At 42.6% G+C, this 17,242-nt stretch overlaps 1 protein-coding gene across 1 annotated transcript in view; it reads right to left on the bottom strand.

Annotated features, from left to right (window-relative positions):
* The window catches only part of LOC124794848 (RNA-binding protein Raly-like), a 1,009,671-nt gene that overhangs the window by 89,170 nt on the left and 903,259 nt on the right, over positions 1-17,242 (bottom strand). Inside the window, exon 8 of the mRNA XM_047258513.1 lies at positions 10,139-10,359. Coding sequence (XP_047114469.1) covers positions 10,139-10,359 — 221 coding nt within the window. The remainder of the gene's footprint in view (positions 1-10,138; positions 10,360-17,242) is intronic.

Raw genomic sequence — 17,242 nt, 5'->3', positions numbered from 1 at the left:
CCAGACCACTCGGCTAATCCCGCGCGGCGCAACCAGTTTGAAGGCTTCAATGCGCCATCTTAAGGCTGTTGTGGTGAGGTGCGGCAACCCGTACCGCACCAACAACAGCGTGGAGACGGCGCACTGAAGCCGTCAAACTGGTTGCAACAAAATCAAATCAAATAATAAGGACGGCTGTAGGTGTTTTATTTTGTCACAAATGAAATATGCGTAGCTGAACGCACTAGTGTTAAGGGGCTCCGGAAAAGCTCAAAAATCATGAAAAGTTCAATTTTTACTTTTTTGCGTTTTCTGAATCTGCAGACTATTACCTTTTAATAGATATATAATTTATTCAATTCCGAAGACTACAACTATTTTTAAATTTTTTTTGAAATGTGTTCTACATGGGCGTGACCCACTATGGCGCTGTTAAACTGCTGTCAAATGGTGTTATTATTAACGTCCGTGTTCATCAGGTACATTTTAGTGATGTGAGATACAGTATGTGTTGTGGCTAACCTGTGCTGGTTCAATATATATCGCTGGTGTGATTGTCGATCGTTTCATGTTTATTTAGTCTGTTGTTATCTCGAAAATATTCGTAATTAATTCTGTTTCTTGAGTCTCTGTTTTGTTGAAGTATAATAATGAGTAAAAGTAAAGTTATTAGAAATCCTCTGAAGGCTTTTAAGAAAATGAGAAATGTTGGAAAGCCAAAGGTATGTGTTATTATTGTAAACAATAAAGACGATAACCAAGTGAGTGAACCTAACCTCTCAAGTACACCTGCCCATAGCAGTCAAAGTGGGAAAGAAAATACTTCACAGAAGAAGCTTGGTTCAATGAGTGAAAACTATGAATGTTTTATGGGCGAATCGGATGTGAATGAAATATTTGATATGTCGGTTCTCAAAGGAATTTTTTCAAACTGTGTAAGATGTATTCATTGTAGTGAAGTTGGTCTGGAACTCTCCATAATAAAGCACGTAGGACTTGCTAGTGAAATACAGCTGAAATGTGATAAGTGTTCATATATGACCACCTTTTGGAACACTGTTGCAGTAACTGCAACTGAAGAAAATGGTAGCAAAATCTACGAACACAATAACGAGCGATGCTTGCTTTAGACAAGGAACGCCTTCAGGCTGCAGATAGGGCTGTAAAGAGTCTAGAAATACAAGCAAGAGTAAACAGGAGGAGGAACAAGAGGAAGCTGGAGGAGGAGTTTGCAGAGGATGAAGATAATCCATCCTATGGACCTGGAATGCGCTAAAAAGTTAATCCAATCTTTGTCGCTCGATTCCCAACACTTTTATTTTCTCATACTAATTACATGTTTTCTAAGGATCTTCCAAACATATTTGTTTCAAACTTTCAGTAAATGTTACACAGTACCTTCTGCATAATTTAACACAGCCTTTTTCCAAAAAACTATATTTTTGAATATATAAATAAAAAATTGCAAAAAAATGTTGTGAATTTTCATTACAATTGAAACAAAAACATCTTTAATAACTGAACTAAAATTTTGTAAAATCCCTGTGTTAAGTTGTAGCCCATATTCCAATAAATAATCTGTAAAAAGTTCAACTTCCTACCTCAAATACTTTGTGAGGAAAGATGTAATTTATAAGCGTTATTTTAACATTGAAGGTATAGGGCGTTCCGGAGCCCCTTAACTGTGGCTGATTTTGAAAAGTTGTTTGTGCGTCAAACTGACGCGTCCGTGACCGGGGTGATCGTAAGCCACTACCATAAGTGACCAGGCCAACGGTGCAATTGGAAACTTGTTATTCAGTTCATGAATCAGAATCACGAGTGGTATTTGCTACAGGAAAGTTTCGTTTCTATTTGGAGAACCAGAAACTGAATTGGGTGTTGGTATAACATCCGGACAGAGTAAGAGGGAGAGAACAAACACAGAGCGAGACAGAGACAGGCTGTCAGTAAGAAGTGAAGTACTACAAGAACCTGTGGCCACTGCGCCGCTTCGATAGTAGCCGTCCGTCTGTAATTCGACCACCATGAATAATGAACACTGCAGGTGGTCATCCACTACTTTACGTAAGCAAATGACGCGTTAACCTTGCGAATCTTCAAAAGACGTTGTGAGGATTGAAAGCTTGGGTATAGATGTTATACCACACCAGTACGAAGTGTTAATGTCGAACACATAACTGAACTGTATTGCAGACGTGTTCTGTACAAGTGTAACCTAGCTACTAAGAATTAGTGCTCTAGGTCTAATTATAATCAAAACTGCTAGTAATACTAGCTGATGCGAAATTTGGATCTTATTTACTAATACTCCTCGTTAATGTTAAGATCAGGGAGAGACGCTACTAGAATTGTCAGAAGCCTTACCGGTCATAAACAGAACGTACGTATTAAGAAGTCAGCTTAATTCTTTTTGTACAAGTTAAAGCTAAAGACGAAACGTACATGTACATAAAAAATTTGAATTGTGCTTAACCTTGTTCACAACAAAAGGCCTTATTGAACATTCTGCAGCATAGTAACCGCAGATGCATTTATTTTAAGCTCATCTGTTCAAATATCACGTGTACTTTTTTTAAAAAAAGGTCCGCCTGCTTAGCTGAGTGGTGACGTGCTCGCCTACTATGCAAGCGGGCCCGGGTTCGATTTCCGGCCGGGTTGGAGATTTTCTCTTCTCGGGTAGTGGGTATTGTGTTGTCCCCATCATCCTTTCATCGTCCAGAATGAGATTTTCACTCTGCAGCGGAGTGTGCGCTGATATGAAACTTCCTGGCAGATCAAAACTGTGTGCCGGACCGAGAGCCCTTTCTTTCAGGAGTGCTAGTTCTGTAAGGTTCGCAGGAGAGCTTCTGTAAAGTTTGGAAGGTAGGAAACGAGGTACTGGCAGAAGTAAAGCTGTGAGGACGGGGCGTGAGTCGTGCTTGGGTAGCTCAATTAGCAGAGCATTTGCCCGCGAAAGGCAAAGGTCCCGAGTTCGAGTCTCGGTCCGGCACACAGTTTTGATCTGCCAGGAAGTTTCATATCAGCGCACACTCCACTGCAGAGTGAAAATCTCATTCTGGAAATATCCCCCAGGCTGTGGCTAAGCCATGTCTCCGCAATATCCTTTCTTTCAAGAGTGCTAGTTCTGCAAGGTTCGCAGGAGAGCTTCTGTAAAGTTTGGAAGATAGGAGACCAGGAACTGGCATAGCGAGTCAGCTTTTGATGTCCTCCTCGCTCCGTCCGTCATTGGTTATTTTACTGCCTAGGTAGCAGAATTCCTTAACTTCATTGATTTCGTGACCATCAATCCTGATGTTAAGTTTCTCGCTGTTCTCATTTCTACTACTTTTCATTACCTTCGTCTTTCTCCGATTTACTCTCAAACCAGACTGTGTACTCATTAGACTGTTCATTCCGTTCAGCAGATCATTTAATTCTTCTTCACTTTCACTCAGGATAGCAATGTCATCAGCGAATCGTATCATTGATATCCATTCACCTTGTATTTTAATTCCACTCCTGAACCTTTCTTTTATTTCCATCATTGCTTCCTCGATGTACAGATTGAAGAGTAGGGGCGAAAGGCTACAGCCTTGTCTTACACTCTTCTTAATACGAGCACTTCGTTCTTGATCGTCCACTCTTATTATTCCCTCTTGGTTGTTGTACATATTGTATATGACCCGTCTCTCCCTATAGCTTATCCCTACTTTTTTCAGATTCTCGAATAGCTTGCACCATTTTATATTGTCGAACGCTTTTTCCAGGTCGACAAACCCTATGAAAGTGTCTTGATTTTTCTTTAGCCTTGCTTCCATTATTAGCCGTAACGTCAGAATTGCCTCTCTCGTCCCTCTACTTTTCCTAAAGCCAAACTGAACGTCACCTAGCGCATTCTCAATTTTCTTTTCCATTCTTCTGTATATTATTCTTGTAAGCAGCTTCGATGCATGAGCTGTTAAGCTGATTGTGCGATGATTCTCGCACTTGTCAGCTCTTGCCGTCTTCGGAATTGTGTAGATGATGCTTTTCCGAAAGCCATACTCATATATTCTACACACCAACGTGAATAGTCGTTTTGTTGCCACTTCCCCCAATGATTTTAGAAATTCTGATGGAATGTTATCTATCCCTTCTGCCTTATTTGACCCTAAGTCCTCCAAAGCTCTTTTAAATTCCGATTCTAATACTGGATCCCCTATCTCTTCTAAATCGACTCCTGTTTCTTCTTCTATCACATCAGACAAATCTTCACCTTCATAGAGGCTTTCAATGTATTCTTTCCACCTATCTGCTTTCTCTCCTCTGCATTTAACAGTGGAATTCCCGTTGCACTCTTACCACCGTTGCTTTTAATGTCACCAAAGGTTGTTTTGACTTTCCTGTATGCTGAGTCTGTCCTTCCCACAATCATATCTTTTTCGATGTCTTCACATTTTTTCTGTGCCATTTCGTCTTAGCTTCCCTGCACTTCCTATTTATTTCATTCCTCAGCGACTTGTATTTCTGTATTCCTGATTTTCCCGGAACATGTTTGTACTTCCTCGTTTCATCAATCAACTGAAGTATTTCTTCTGTTACCCATGGTTTCTTCGCAGCTACCTTCTTTGTACCTATGTTTTCCTTCCCAACTTCAGAGTAATACATGATTAATTATGAAAACGTTTTCATATTTGTGTAGGTGGCTAGTTTAAGGTGCACGCACAACTTGAAGTGAGCTAAAGTAATTTCTCATGCACTTTGCATGGTCAAATATTAGTGCCACATTTAAGATATCAAATTAAATTCCGTAAAAGTTACGAGGACTAACAGTAATGTTGTAAAGCACGATGTAACTGATCAGCAGTGTTGTATCTATGTCGGGCTGCTATTGTCAAATACAGTGTTCAACAGCATTTATTCGACAACCAGTAATCATACAGTATGTTCCACTTTCCAAAATCCGTGTCACTTCCCAACTCAATATTCACTGTCTGATGGTGCACTTTAGAACATAAACGTGTTCATAATGTCGCATGAAGACTCGTGTATAGTTTCAAAAGGATGCCTGTTCACAGTAGACGTTGATAAATGCCAGTAGTCAATAACAGAACCATGTGAAATGCCTATTTAAACTGCGAGAGTACCTGCTGCTCTCAGCCACTCTCTAGGTAGACAACAAACCGGTGCTTAACCTCCTAACGCCCAATGTTGCGAATTCGCGTCATACAAAAGCGATCCTGTTAAATGGTAGACTGTTTTGGAGCACCATTGACGGTACGTGCAGATTCTGCACAAAGCTAGTTCCTGTACCGTTTCTGGTACTAATTGAGCGACTTGCTGTTCACGTGTTTGTTCAAGACACACAAACGGTAAGTTCTCGTCACTGTTCGAAATATTATAGCTATATGCTGAGATACTTTAAGTTCTGAAAATATTTGTTTGTTCTATCGTATCTGCAACGTGACATAAATCACGTTTTGATGTAATAATCAAGTTCCACTTGCAAGTGAATTCGAAAATACTGTTTGTATAAAACATACAACATGAAGCGTTTCTGTACCGTTGGTGACTCTTGCAACAGGTGAAATTAAGTGAGGTGAAAGCAAGTATTTCCGTTGATTCGTAGCATCAGGACACTTCAGTGTCCAGTTCTGTTTATTATTTACGTATGTCTGCGTAATTTCAAGATTCCAATAACTTATATCAACACCCGACTCCTGTCTTGTTTTGACCGATTACGTTTCAATCTTACTGCGACGTGGAAATTATAATGAACTGCTAATATTCTGAAGTTCCTATTTTGTTAGCGATGGATCCCCAAGGTTTTACGTTTCACGAAATGCAAGTCATTTCAAAGCTCGCTTGTGTCTTGGCAGAGAGGGGCTGCGACAGTTCCTAAACCCTATAAAATAAACAAAATAATCTACTAGAAATAAAATACAGAAAGGCAGCGGCACTCCGCGAGCAGGGAAAAGACATGGCAAAAAAGAGGGGTAGGCCGCCAGCAGAACTGCTATGGGAGAAGCATCGAGTGCGGCAGACCAGGTGCCAGGTAAGTCTACCTGAACAGATCCATCACGTCACTGGCGTCAAGTTGCAGACGCAGGACAAACACAAACAGACCAAATTATAAAGGAGAGACAGTATTCATGTGTATCAAGTGTAAGAAGGGCATAAGGTGTTACCGAGTAATCCTCTAATAAGGATATATTGTATTATACTGTATGTTTGTCACACTGCATTTTTAATCATGTAAATCCTACAAAGGTTTCATCAAGATGTTAAATTAAAATCTTTAACTAAGTGGAGTGTAGTACGTCTTCAATTCATCAAATGCCTGTTGTTGCAAATAGCGGCACACCCAATTATTTCTTACAGATATAACATATCTTAGATTTGACCTTATGCCCACTATAACACTTTTTTACTGGTTAAAAAGATATGACTTTTTATTTTTTCTTTGAAGCTGAAATTTATTCAGGTATTGTGGACCACGGCTTGCAAAACGCCATTCTATGCTGTCCTGTAGGAATGCTCGGACTGGCTTGGCACAAACATTGTGCATATCGGATTTGCTCGGACCTTCACGGTATTGCATGAAATTTTATTTAACAGTGGGAAGCGAGATTTCCTTCCAGCATTTGGTGTGGCTAATTTTGATCAGCACTATTTTCTGGCTGGTCCCGGCGGAGGTTCGAGTCCTCCATAGGGCATGGGTGTGTGTGTTTGTCCTTAGGATAATTTAGGTTATGTAGAGTGTAAGCTTAGGGACTGATGACCTTAGCAGTTAAGTCCCATAAGATTTCACAAACATTTGAACACACACTATTTTCTTCAGTTCAGCAGAATCGCGATGTAAGCGCCATTTATCCTTCATTATTCGTGACATACAGGAAGTGGCTGTTTGTGCCTAAAGAGGGAGGTCATTGCAGTCCTTTAAAAATGAATGAGAGTCACACAGAAGGACGAGAACTTTCAGTACCCGTTATGTACTCGCCTAATCGAGAGGTACTGCAAGTTACCTATGAAAAGGCATTACAACACCATGCAGAGATTTTGTTGTCACTGAAACAGCTAAAAATTATAATTATCGGCAGACAATTTGTACGGCACTCAATCTTCTGTGCGTGAGAGAGTACTTCGTGTTGGATACATAGGTATGGATCACGCATTAAAGAAAACACGAATTCTGAACAATCCACTGTAGCTTTGAAAGAGTTACAGGAATAGCTTTGTAAATGTTTGAGGACACTGCCAATATTACATTTCTTTTTGAGCTGTTTTATAGACAGTTCGCCTTTTCAGTTAGAAGCACCCCTGTGCATCTACGGACAGAACTGGGCTATCTTCAATGTAATCCTAAAGGCAGATTCTTTTACGGTAAAATCGTCCATGCGTTCTACGTTGTCTTTCTTGGGTAGAAGTTCCACGTCTCCGTAATGAGGCTGCAAACGTGATATCAATGTTTCGATCAACATATGTTTCTGAAAGGCTCTTTTCGACTATGAAACAGAGTAACACCTTAAAACCTAGGCCATACCGTCGACGTTCGAAAATGCTATCTAGTGCTTCACGTGTTCCTCTTTCTCTCCACACTAACTGGCGGCCAGAAACAATTTCCACAGTAAAGCCGAATTCGTCGGAGAACATTGTTGCCAACTCCAACCAAAATGCTCGCTTCACCAGCGAATTCTTTCCCAACTATTGCGTGATTGCAGTGGGATACACTTAACAAGCTTCCGATCACACAAACGAAACGCAAAATGACTGTGGTGCTGAAACGCTTACCGGAAGCGGTTGTAAGGTCTGCAACAATCTATCTACCAGTTCATTTTCGCCACTTGGAATACAGATTGACCACTGGCGTTCTTTTGTGTAGTATTTCCACCTTCAGTAGCTCTTATTAATTGCAAGATGACATTCCCATGGCCACACTATTAGCGGCTTCGAGCTGTTTAACTGCTCGTCCACGATCTCGCAAGCACTGAAGTGATATCTTACAGAAATGGTAGTCCGCCACGGTAGCTGAGTGGTCAGCGTGACAGACTGTCAATCCAAATGGCCCGGGTTCGATTCCCGGCTGGGTCGGAGATTTTCTCCGCTCAGGGACTGGGTGTTGTGTTGTCCTAATCATCATCATTTCATCCCCATCGACGTGCAGATCGCCGAAGTGGCATCAAATTGAAAGACCTGCACCAGGCGAACAGTCTACCCGACGGGAGGCCCTAGCCACACGACATTTCCATTTTTACAGAAATGGTGGCATAACACCTAGATTGTCGTACTAATGGGTTCCATAACAATCTTCTTCAAACACTGTACTGTGTGAACTGTCAAATGCATGCAGATAATTCGTGCAGTGGCTTCACTCCATTTAACACGTCCTGCCAACTCCGTTTCCTTGTACTATCATCCGTCAGGTGTTCCATACCAATTGTTGCTAGTTCCATAGTATCTGTTGTTCTTTAGAAGCAGTGTGTGAAACAAAGCTGTAGGTGATGCTTTGCATTTTACCCCCTTCCGCTGCCCCCACTGAGACGGCGTGGCGTGGTAGAGGGGGAAGTGTGCACTTGGGCGCCACAGATTCGCTCGCGTGCACAAGCCCTGCACGTGAGTCATATTCTTGGCCATCCCCGTACTAGAAGGTTAAGACACTTCGATATACCTCCCGGTGAGACCTCTCGCCTTTTAAAACTTGCATGATAGGTGAGAACACAGTTCGCCTACATCTACGTCTACATTCACACTCCGCAAGCCACCCAACCGTGTGTGGCGGAGGGCACTTTACGTGCCACTTTCATTACCTCCCTTTCCTGTTCCAGACGCGTATGGTTCGCGGGAAGAACGACTGCTGGAGAGCCTCCGTGCGCGCTCGAATCTCGCTAATTTTACATTCGTGATCTCCTCGGGAGGTATAAATAGGGGGAAGCAATGTATTCGATACCTCATCCAGAAACGCACCCTCTCGAAACCTGGACAGTAAGCTACACCGCTATGCAGAGCGGCTCTCTTGCAGAGTCTGTCACTTGATTTTGCTGAACATCTCCGTAACGCTATCACGATTACCAAATGACCCTGTGACGAAACGCGCCGCTCTTCTTTCGATCTTCTCTATCTCCTCTGTCAACCCGACCTGGTACAGATCCCACACTGATGAGCAATACTCAAGTATAGGTCGAACGAATGTTTTGTAAGCCACCTCCTTTGTTGATGGACTACATTTTCTAAGGACTCTCCCAATGAATCTCAACCTGGCACCCGCCCTACCAACAATTAATTTTATATGATCATTTCACTTCAAATCGTTCCGTATTCATACTTCCAGATATTTTACAGAAGTAACTGCTACCAGTGTTTGTTCCGCTATCATATAATCATACAATAAAGGTTCCTTCTTTCTATGTATTCGCAATACATTACATTTGTCCATGTTAAGGGTCAGTTGCCACTCCCTGCACCAAGTGCCTATTCGGTGCAGATCTTCCTGCATTTCACTGCAATTTTCTAATGCTGCAACTTCTCTGTATACTACAGCATCATTTGCGAAAAGCCGCATGGAACTTCCGACGATATTTACTAGGTCATTTATATATATTGTGAAAAGCAATGGTCCCATAACACTCCGCTGTGGCACGCCAGAGGTTACTTGAACGTCTGTAGACGTCCCTCCATAGAGAACAACGTGTTGTGTTCTGTTAGCTAAAAACTCTTCAGTCCAGCCACACAGTAGGTCTGATATTTCGTAGTCAGGCAACAGCGCGGAACTGTATCGAACGCCTTCCTGGAAGTCAAGGAAAATGATTTCTACCTGGGAGCCTGTATCTAACATTTTCTGGGTCTCATGAATAAATAAAGCGAGTTGGGTCTCACACGATTGCTGTTTCGGGAATCCATGTCGATTCCTACAGAGCAGATTAAGGGTTTCCAGAAATGACACGATACTCGAGCAAAAAACATGTTCTAAAATTCTACAACAGATCGATGTCAGAGATATAGGCCTTAGTTTTGCGCATCTGCTCGACGACCCTTCATGAAAAGTGGAACTACCTGTGCTCTTTTCCAATCATTTAGAAGCTTCCGTTCCTCTAGAGACTTGCGGTACATGGCTGTTAGAAGGGGGGCAAGTTCTTTCGCGTACGCTGTGTAGAATCGAATTGATATCTGTCTACCGGACAGCACACCGTCGGCAGCTTACCTGGTGCTCCTCCTTGACGGGGCTGGCAGAGGCGGCGGCGGCAGGGGTGGCGGGGGCGGCGCCGGCCGGGGCGCCGTTGAGGGCGGCCCTGGGCGCGCCCAGCTGGTAGATGTTGAGCATGTGCGCCGCCTGCACATGCACCATCAGGTCCCACGCGCTGGGGAACACGTCCTTGCACTGTGCGCACAGCAGACCCACCGTGCCGTCCTCGCCAGGAGACTCTGCGAAACGCCGGCAGTCTGAGCACCTCTCATCCTGGTATGCACTGTGCGCTAATCACTGACTTCCTCACTCGTTACAAATACTTAGCTACTGAGTCCAGTTAACTCGCACCTTGACCTCATAGTTATGAGTCTTCCTCTTACACACACACACTCTCTCTCTCTCTCTTTCTCTATCTGTCTCTCTCTATTTCTATGTCACCCTCAGTCTCACTCCCTTCTTCTGTTACTTTTAAAACTTCTGTGACTACGCCATTCCTCGACGACGAAGAAGAATGAATATACAGGGTGACAATTATTGAACAATATGAAATAAAATCGTCATAAGTCCTGAACGGTTTGCATTAGGACATTCAAACTGCACGATTGGCCGCGTGGCATGGTGGAAATTACTATACACATTCAGCGACGAACCCCACTTTCATTTGGATGGTTTCGTCAGTAAGCAAAATTGGTGCATTTGGGGGGGGGGGTGGAGAACCCGCATTACCCAAGCAAGAAGTCTCTTCACCCTCAACGCGTAAATGTGTGGCGCGCAATGTCTGGTCACGCAACAATCGGTGACTACCGAGCGATACATGGAGGTTATCCAAAGTGACGCTGATTTCGAGAAGATGTGCTTCATCTAAGGCGAAACTCGATCTCATCGAACCAGGAGAGTGTCTGATGTCCTGGAAGAGCACTTGGGGAACATCATTCTGGCTCTGGAGTACCCAGAGGCCATTGGCACCGGCCTCGATTGGCCGCCATATTCTCCGGTTCTGAGCATATGCGACTCCTCTTTCTCGGGCTATGTTCAAGACAAGGTGTACCGCAATCACACCAAAGCCATTGCTGGGATGAAAACAGCCATTCAAGAGATCATCGACGGCATCGATGTTCCGTCACTTCAACGGGTCAGGCGGAATTTCGCTATTTGTCTGCCCCACATCATCGACAATGATTGCAGGCATATCGAACATGTCATAATCTAAATGGGAATATCTCTAGTGATGTTTACATGTTGAATAAAGTGTGTGCACGACGTAGTTTGTAACTAATTTACGTTTTTGTCATATAGCACATATATAAGGATTTAGAAGCTTATGACTAGGGGAAAGATAGATACCGCCTGCGGGGAAAGAGAAGCAGCTTCATAATATCAAGAGCTCAGATGAAAGACCATTCATAAGCAAATAAGGGAAAGCTGACAGGTGGAAGGGGTACATAGAAGGTCTGTATAAGGAAGATGTAGTTTGAGGGCGTTGTTGTAGAATAGGATGTAGATAAAGATGAGGTGGGAGATATGATACTATGAGAAGAATTTGGCATACCGCTGAAAGATCTTAGTCGAGACAAGGCTTTGGGAGTAGACGACATTCCGTCACAACTATTGATAGTCTTGAGAGAGCCACCCGTCACAAAACTCCCCTATCCTATGTGCAAGAGTTATGAGGTAGGTGAAAGACCCTCAGACATCAAGAAGTGAATTGCAATTCGAAAGAAAGCAGTTGTTGACAGGTGTGGAAATTACCGAACTAACAGTTTACTAATTCATGGATGCAAAATACTAAGACGAATTGTTTACCGAAGAATGGAAAAACTCACACGAGCCGACATTATGGAAGATCAGTTTGGATTTCCGAGAATTACAGGAACACGGGAGGCAATACTGACAATTCTAGCCCTATGACTTATCTTAGAAGATAGGTTAAGGAAAGGAACACCTTCGTTAGTAGAATTTGTAGAATTAGAGAAAGCTTTTTGCAACACCCTCTTTGAAGATCTGAAGGTAGCAGGGGTACAATATAGGGAGCGAGAGGGTATTTACAACTTTTACAGAAACCAGACTGCAATTATAGGAGAGGAGAGGGATGAAAGGGAAACAGTGAAACACTGGTTGAGATGTGAGTGAGACGTGATCGTACTCTATCCCCGATGTTATTCAATCTGTACATTAAGTAAGCAGCAAAGGAAAAGAAATGGAGTAGCAATTAAAGTTCAGGGAGAAGAAATAAAAACATTGTAATTCCTCCACATACAGCAAAAGGAGCAGTTGCAAGGTATGGACAATGTCTTGAAAGGACGATGATGCCGGCCGCGGTGGTCTCGCGGTTCTAGGCGCGCAGTCCGGAACCGTGCGACTGCTACGGTCGCAGGTTCGAATCCTACCTCGGGCATGGATGTGTGTGATGTCCTTAGGTTAGTTAGGTTTAAGTAGTTCTAAGTTCTAGGGGACTGATGACCACAGCAGTTGAGTCCCATAGTGCTCCGAGCCATTTGAACCATTTGAAAGGACGATGCAACATGAGCATCAACAAAAGCAAAACGAGGATAATGCAATGTAGCCGAATTAAATCGAGCGATGCTGACGGAAGTTGGTCAGGAGATTGGACTCTTAAAGTAGTAGTATTAGGGCAGCAAAATAGCTGATGGCGGCCGAAGTGGACATGACACAAAAGGTAGACTGGCAATTGGAAGAAAAGTGTTTCTGAAGAACTAAAATGTGTTAACATCGAGTATGTATTTAAGCTTCTGGAAATCTTTTCTGAAAGTATTTGCACCGAATGCAGCAATATACGGAAGTGAAATAAGGGTGATAAACAGTTTAGACAAGAAGAGAAAAGCTTTTGAAATGTGGTTCTACAGAAGAATGACGAAGATCAGATGGATAGATCGCGTAACTAACAAGGAGGCATTGAACAGAAATGGGAAGAAAAGAAATTTGTGGCACAACGTGACTAGATGAAGGGATCGGCTAATAGGATACATTCCTAGACATCAAGTCACTATCAGTTTAATATTGGAGGAAATGTGGGGCGGGGAGAAATCGTAAAAGAGACCAAGAGAGGGATCGAGTATGCAGTTTCAGAAGGATTTGGTTTGCAGTACTTTTCGAAAATAAAGAGGCTTGTGCATGGCAGAGCGGTATGGAGAGCTGTGTCAATCCAGCATTCGGACTGAAGACCACAACAACACAGGACAAATAAGTTCTAGACGAAGAAAGGAAAGATCAGAGGTTGAAGGCATGTACAGGGTTATTTTGCTAAATGAGAACAAACTGCAGCAACAATCCCTCAGAGGATACAGAGCAAAAAAGTTGGTATGGACATACGGCCGAAGATGCGTTCCAAAGGACGTACGCCTGTGTAGGCTTTCCGCCCATGGTATTTCCGACACTTGTGGGATTTCCTGCTAGCCTGTTTTGCACGGTGAGTTTTCCGACCAGAGCCCCCACTCCCACCCCCCCCCCCCACCCCCCCTCCTGCTGATTTACATTAGTCGTTCATGAACAGCAAATGTGTTGTCATGTCAGTCAGTAAGGCAATGAACTCGACGACGGCCTTCCTATCCTCTCAACAATAGTGGTCGCTAATGAGCGCCCAAGAAATGTCACGGATATACGAATTAGCTGTTCGTAAATTCCAACGGAATAACTGCCGGAGCCGTTTCAAAATTTCAAATGTCAGAATCGCGGCGGAACATTCTTTTCCATCTGATGAAGGAGATGTACAGATTAGAATACTAATGCATAACTACAGGAAAAGAGTCCACGAAGGAAGAGCAGTGCCTGTTTTTCTATTTTTTTAAAGAGAATTTCAAGATTTCAAAGATGTAGGTTCAAGTTTCGTAGCAAACAAGCCTACTTGTGAGAACTCTAAGACTGCATTGTGTAAAGCAAGAATGGAAGATACGATGATGATATAGAACCCTGGCATCGTTTGGAGATTCAACTGAACAAAGACGTTTTGATAATAACAGAAGATTGTAGTTTTTTGAAAACTGATGATAGATCTGTTCCTCAAAGAAGAACGTGGGGTTCGATTGTCAACAAGGCAAGAAAACCCTCTTTGAATATGTAACTATTCTTATTAACGGGACATATGACAGTTGTTGGAAACAATTCTACGCTATACAGATTAATATCACAAGCACCAGAGAGGAGACGAACAACTGTCCACTATACACGTTAATACCGCAAGCACCAGGGAAGCGTCGCCTGTGTTTCCTATTTTATTTGCTTTGCTGAAAATACGTATGAAAGAGGTCTTTCTGGATTCAAAAATAAGATATTCTTCCCGTCACCAATAATTGGTATAGCAGACTTTGAAATGACTGCAACTAAAGATATCATAACAGTATTTCCGGTAACATCCCTTCCCGGTTGCCATTTTCAGTTTTACCATTGAATGTGGGAGAAAATACAAGAGCTGGAATTAACGGAGGAATACATGGATAGAGAGGAAGTCCGTCCGATTGTTTTACTGCACTTATGCTGCCGTGGCACATCTTGCGCCAAACAGTGTCGATGACATGTGGTTAGTAATTATGGAGGAAATTCCTAGTGGAGAAAAAAAAAAGTTCGCAGACTACATGGTTAATCAGTGGATGGAAAACCCTAGTATCAGCTGAAATGTGGAATGTCTTCAACCAGCGCCATAGGACCACTAATGCAGCACACTCATCAATAAATCACAAATATACGAACATATACTATCTGATAAATACGCTGAAAGAGGAAGGAGCAAACGCCACATTTGAAATTAAGAAAATTCCATTCGCCTGTCTCTTCGAGAAACAAGATAAGCTACTTAACTAAGGTTAAAAGACATTACAACATACAGGATGTGCTGGGTATAAGTGCAGGTGTTTTTATATGTACACAACACAGTGTGTTAGTTGTTTGTTCCTTGTGTCGCACAGTCTTACCACAAATACGTCACGAACTTACGAGCTGATGTTTTCTTCATGGCTGCGACTGTAGCAACTAAGTGGATTACGCATGTCAGTGTAGACAATCCTATTTGCTCCAACGTCTCTTCACGTCAACATCTGACCTGCTGCACAGGAGAAAATAAGTACTACTCTTGCAACACTTAGTTAAAAGTACTAACCAACCTAAAAACATACGACATGTAAAAAAGTTGTAGTTATTAGTTTGCGAATGATGTTAGTACTGATGTGTAATGTTGTTCAGTACACCGTCCTAAGTCACCAGGCACCAGGAGATACACCCACTTGCAGGCGCAGATAAGAGATCTCTGACAGTGTAAATTTCGAGTTTGAAAGATCACCCACCAGGCCAGCGGGAATTTTGTCTGTCTGTACTAGTCTTTTAGCTCTGCACTCAGTGAGCTGGGGTGCCATCATGAAGTAGCCACATTAGCCTTCATAACCATCAGAGGCAGGTCTTCCAGCAGGTGAGACAGCGTCAGCTGCAGTAATTGCACGCCTCTGAGATGTTGAGGAAGGATGAATGGTGCCACGACGCGGTCGCATTCCCCGCCAATCCGACAGGACTATGGGTGATGGTTGACGGTCATCATACCATGGGGATTCTTCAAAGCCCACAGGTGGGACGTCTTCAATATTGACGACACCTCTAACTTCATTCATGAACTGTATGGAACATGTAAATCCCAGTACAGTGGTGGTTCGTGCAATGAACCAACGAGAAAACTGTCGCTGCGGAGGCAGCTCCATAGGTCCAATGCCTACTACGTGTTGTAAGGGTTACGGATAGTGGCAGTTGACGTAGCGAATGTTCCACACTACCATCCGGCTTAGACCATGCTGACAGGCCACCAGCCTCTTGCTGATTCTGGGATCACTATCAAAGACTTTTTGTCTCCACCTTCAAGGGGTGTACCTCCCTTGGAATGCATATCCAGCGATATGACTGTATAATCATTCTTGCTGCTTATTCTCTTAGGATCATTTCCTTTTGTTGGCTATCATTTAGCAAAATAACCCTGTATAAAATCGCTAATCAAGAGAAATGATGCGTGTAGTATAGAAACGGAAAGGGAAGTAGATGAACATGAGGTAAGACATACAATACGCAGAGGGGAATTTGACAGAGCACTGAAAGACCTAAGTCGAAACAAGGTCCATAGAGTAGACGGCACTCTTACAGGATTGTTGATACCCTTCGGAGAGTCATCCACAGCAAAAGTATTCCACCTTATGTGCAAGGTATATAAGACAGGAGAAATTCCCTTAGAACTGAAGAGCTATGTAACAATTCCGATTCCAGACAAGGGAAGTGCTGGCCAGTAGTGAATATGTCACTGAACCATCATGGTTACAAAATATTGACACGAAAAATGGTAAAACTGTTGAAACCGACCTTGGGGCAGATCATTTAGAGTTCCAGAGAAACGTAGGAACACGCTAGGCAATACTGACGCTACGGCATATGTTAGATGTTAGTTTGCTCCGACCTTGGGGTAGGTCATATTGTGTTCTGGAGAGGCGTAAAACACGCTAGACAATACTGATGCTACGATTTGTTTTAGGTGAAAGTAATGAAAATCTACTTTAATATAATTTGTAGATTAAAAGAAAAAATTAACTATTTAGATAGGAGTACACTTTTTGAAACTCTAGAAGTATCAGGCACAAAATACAGGGAACGAAAAGTAGTCCACTACTTGTACAGAAACTAGACGAGTCCCGTTAGAACCGAGGGAAATGAGAGGGAAGCAGTAGCTGAGAAGCGATTGATACAGGATTATTGTAGTTCTGTCACTGATGGCGAACGACAGGGAACAGCAGTTGAACGGAATGGATAACGTCTTGCAAAAAATTTTAAGATGAACATAAAAGAAAGTAAGGGTAGTGCAATGAAGTCTAATGAAACGAGGTATTACCACCAAAACGAGTAAAAGAGTTTTGCTCTTCTCGCAACAAAATAATAGATGGTGGAAGAAATAGAGGATACAAAACTCAGAAGGGCTACAACGAGAAAAGTGTTTTTGGAGAAGAGAAAGTTGTCTACATTGAACATAAATTACAATATTAAGACGTGTTTTCTGAAGGTATTGCTCTGGAGTGTAGTCTTGTATGGTAGTGAAACGTGCACAGTAAGCGGTTCAGACAAAAAGAGAAAAGATCCTTTTGA

This window comes from Schistocerca piceifrons, chromosome 4, assembly GCF_021461385.2.
Source record: "Schistocerca piceifrons isolate TAMUIC-IGC-003096 chromosome 4, iqSchPice1.1, whole genome shotgun sequence".
Lineage (NCBI taxonomy): Eukaryota > Metazoa > Arthropoda > Insecta > Orthoptera > Acrididae > Schistocerca > Schistocerca piceifrons.
This window is presented reverse-complemented; position numbering and strand designations above follow the sequence as displayed.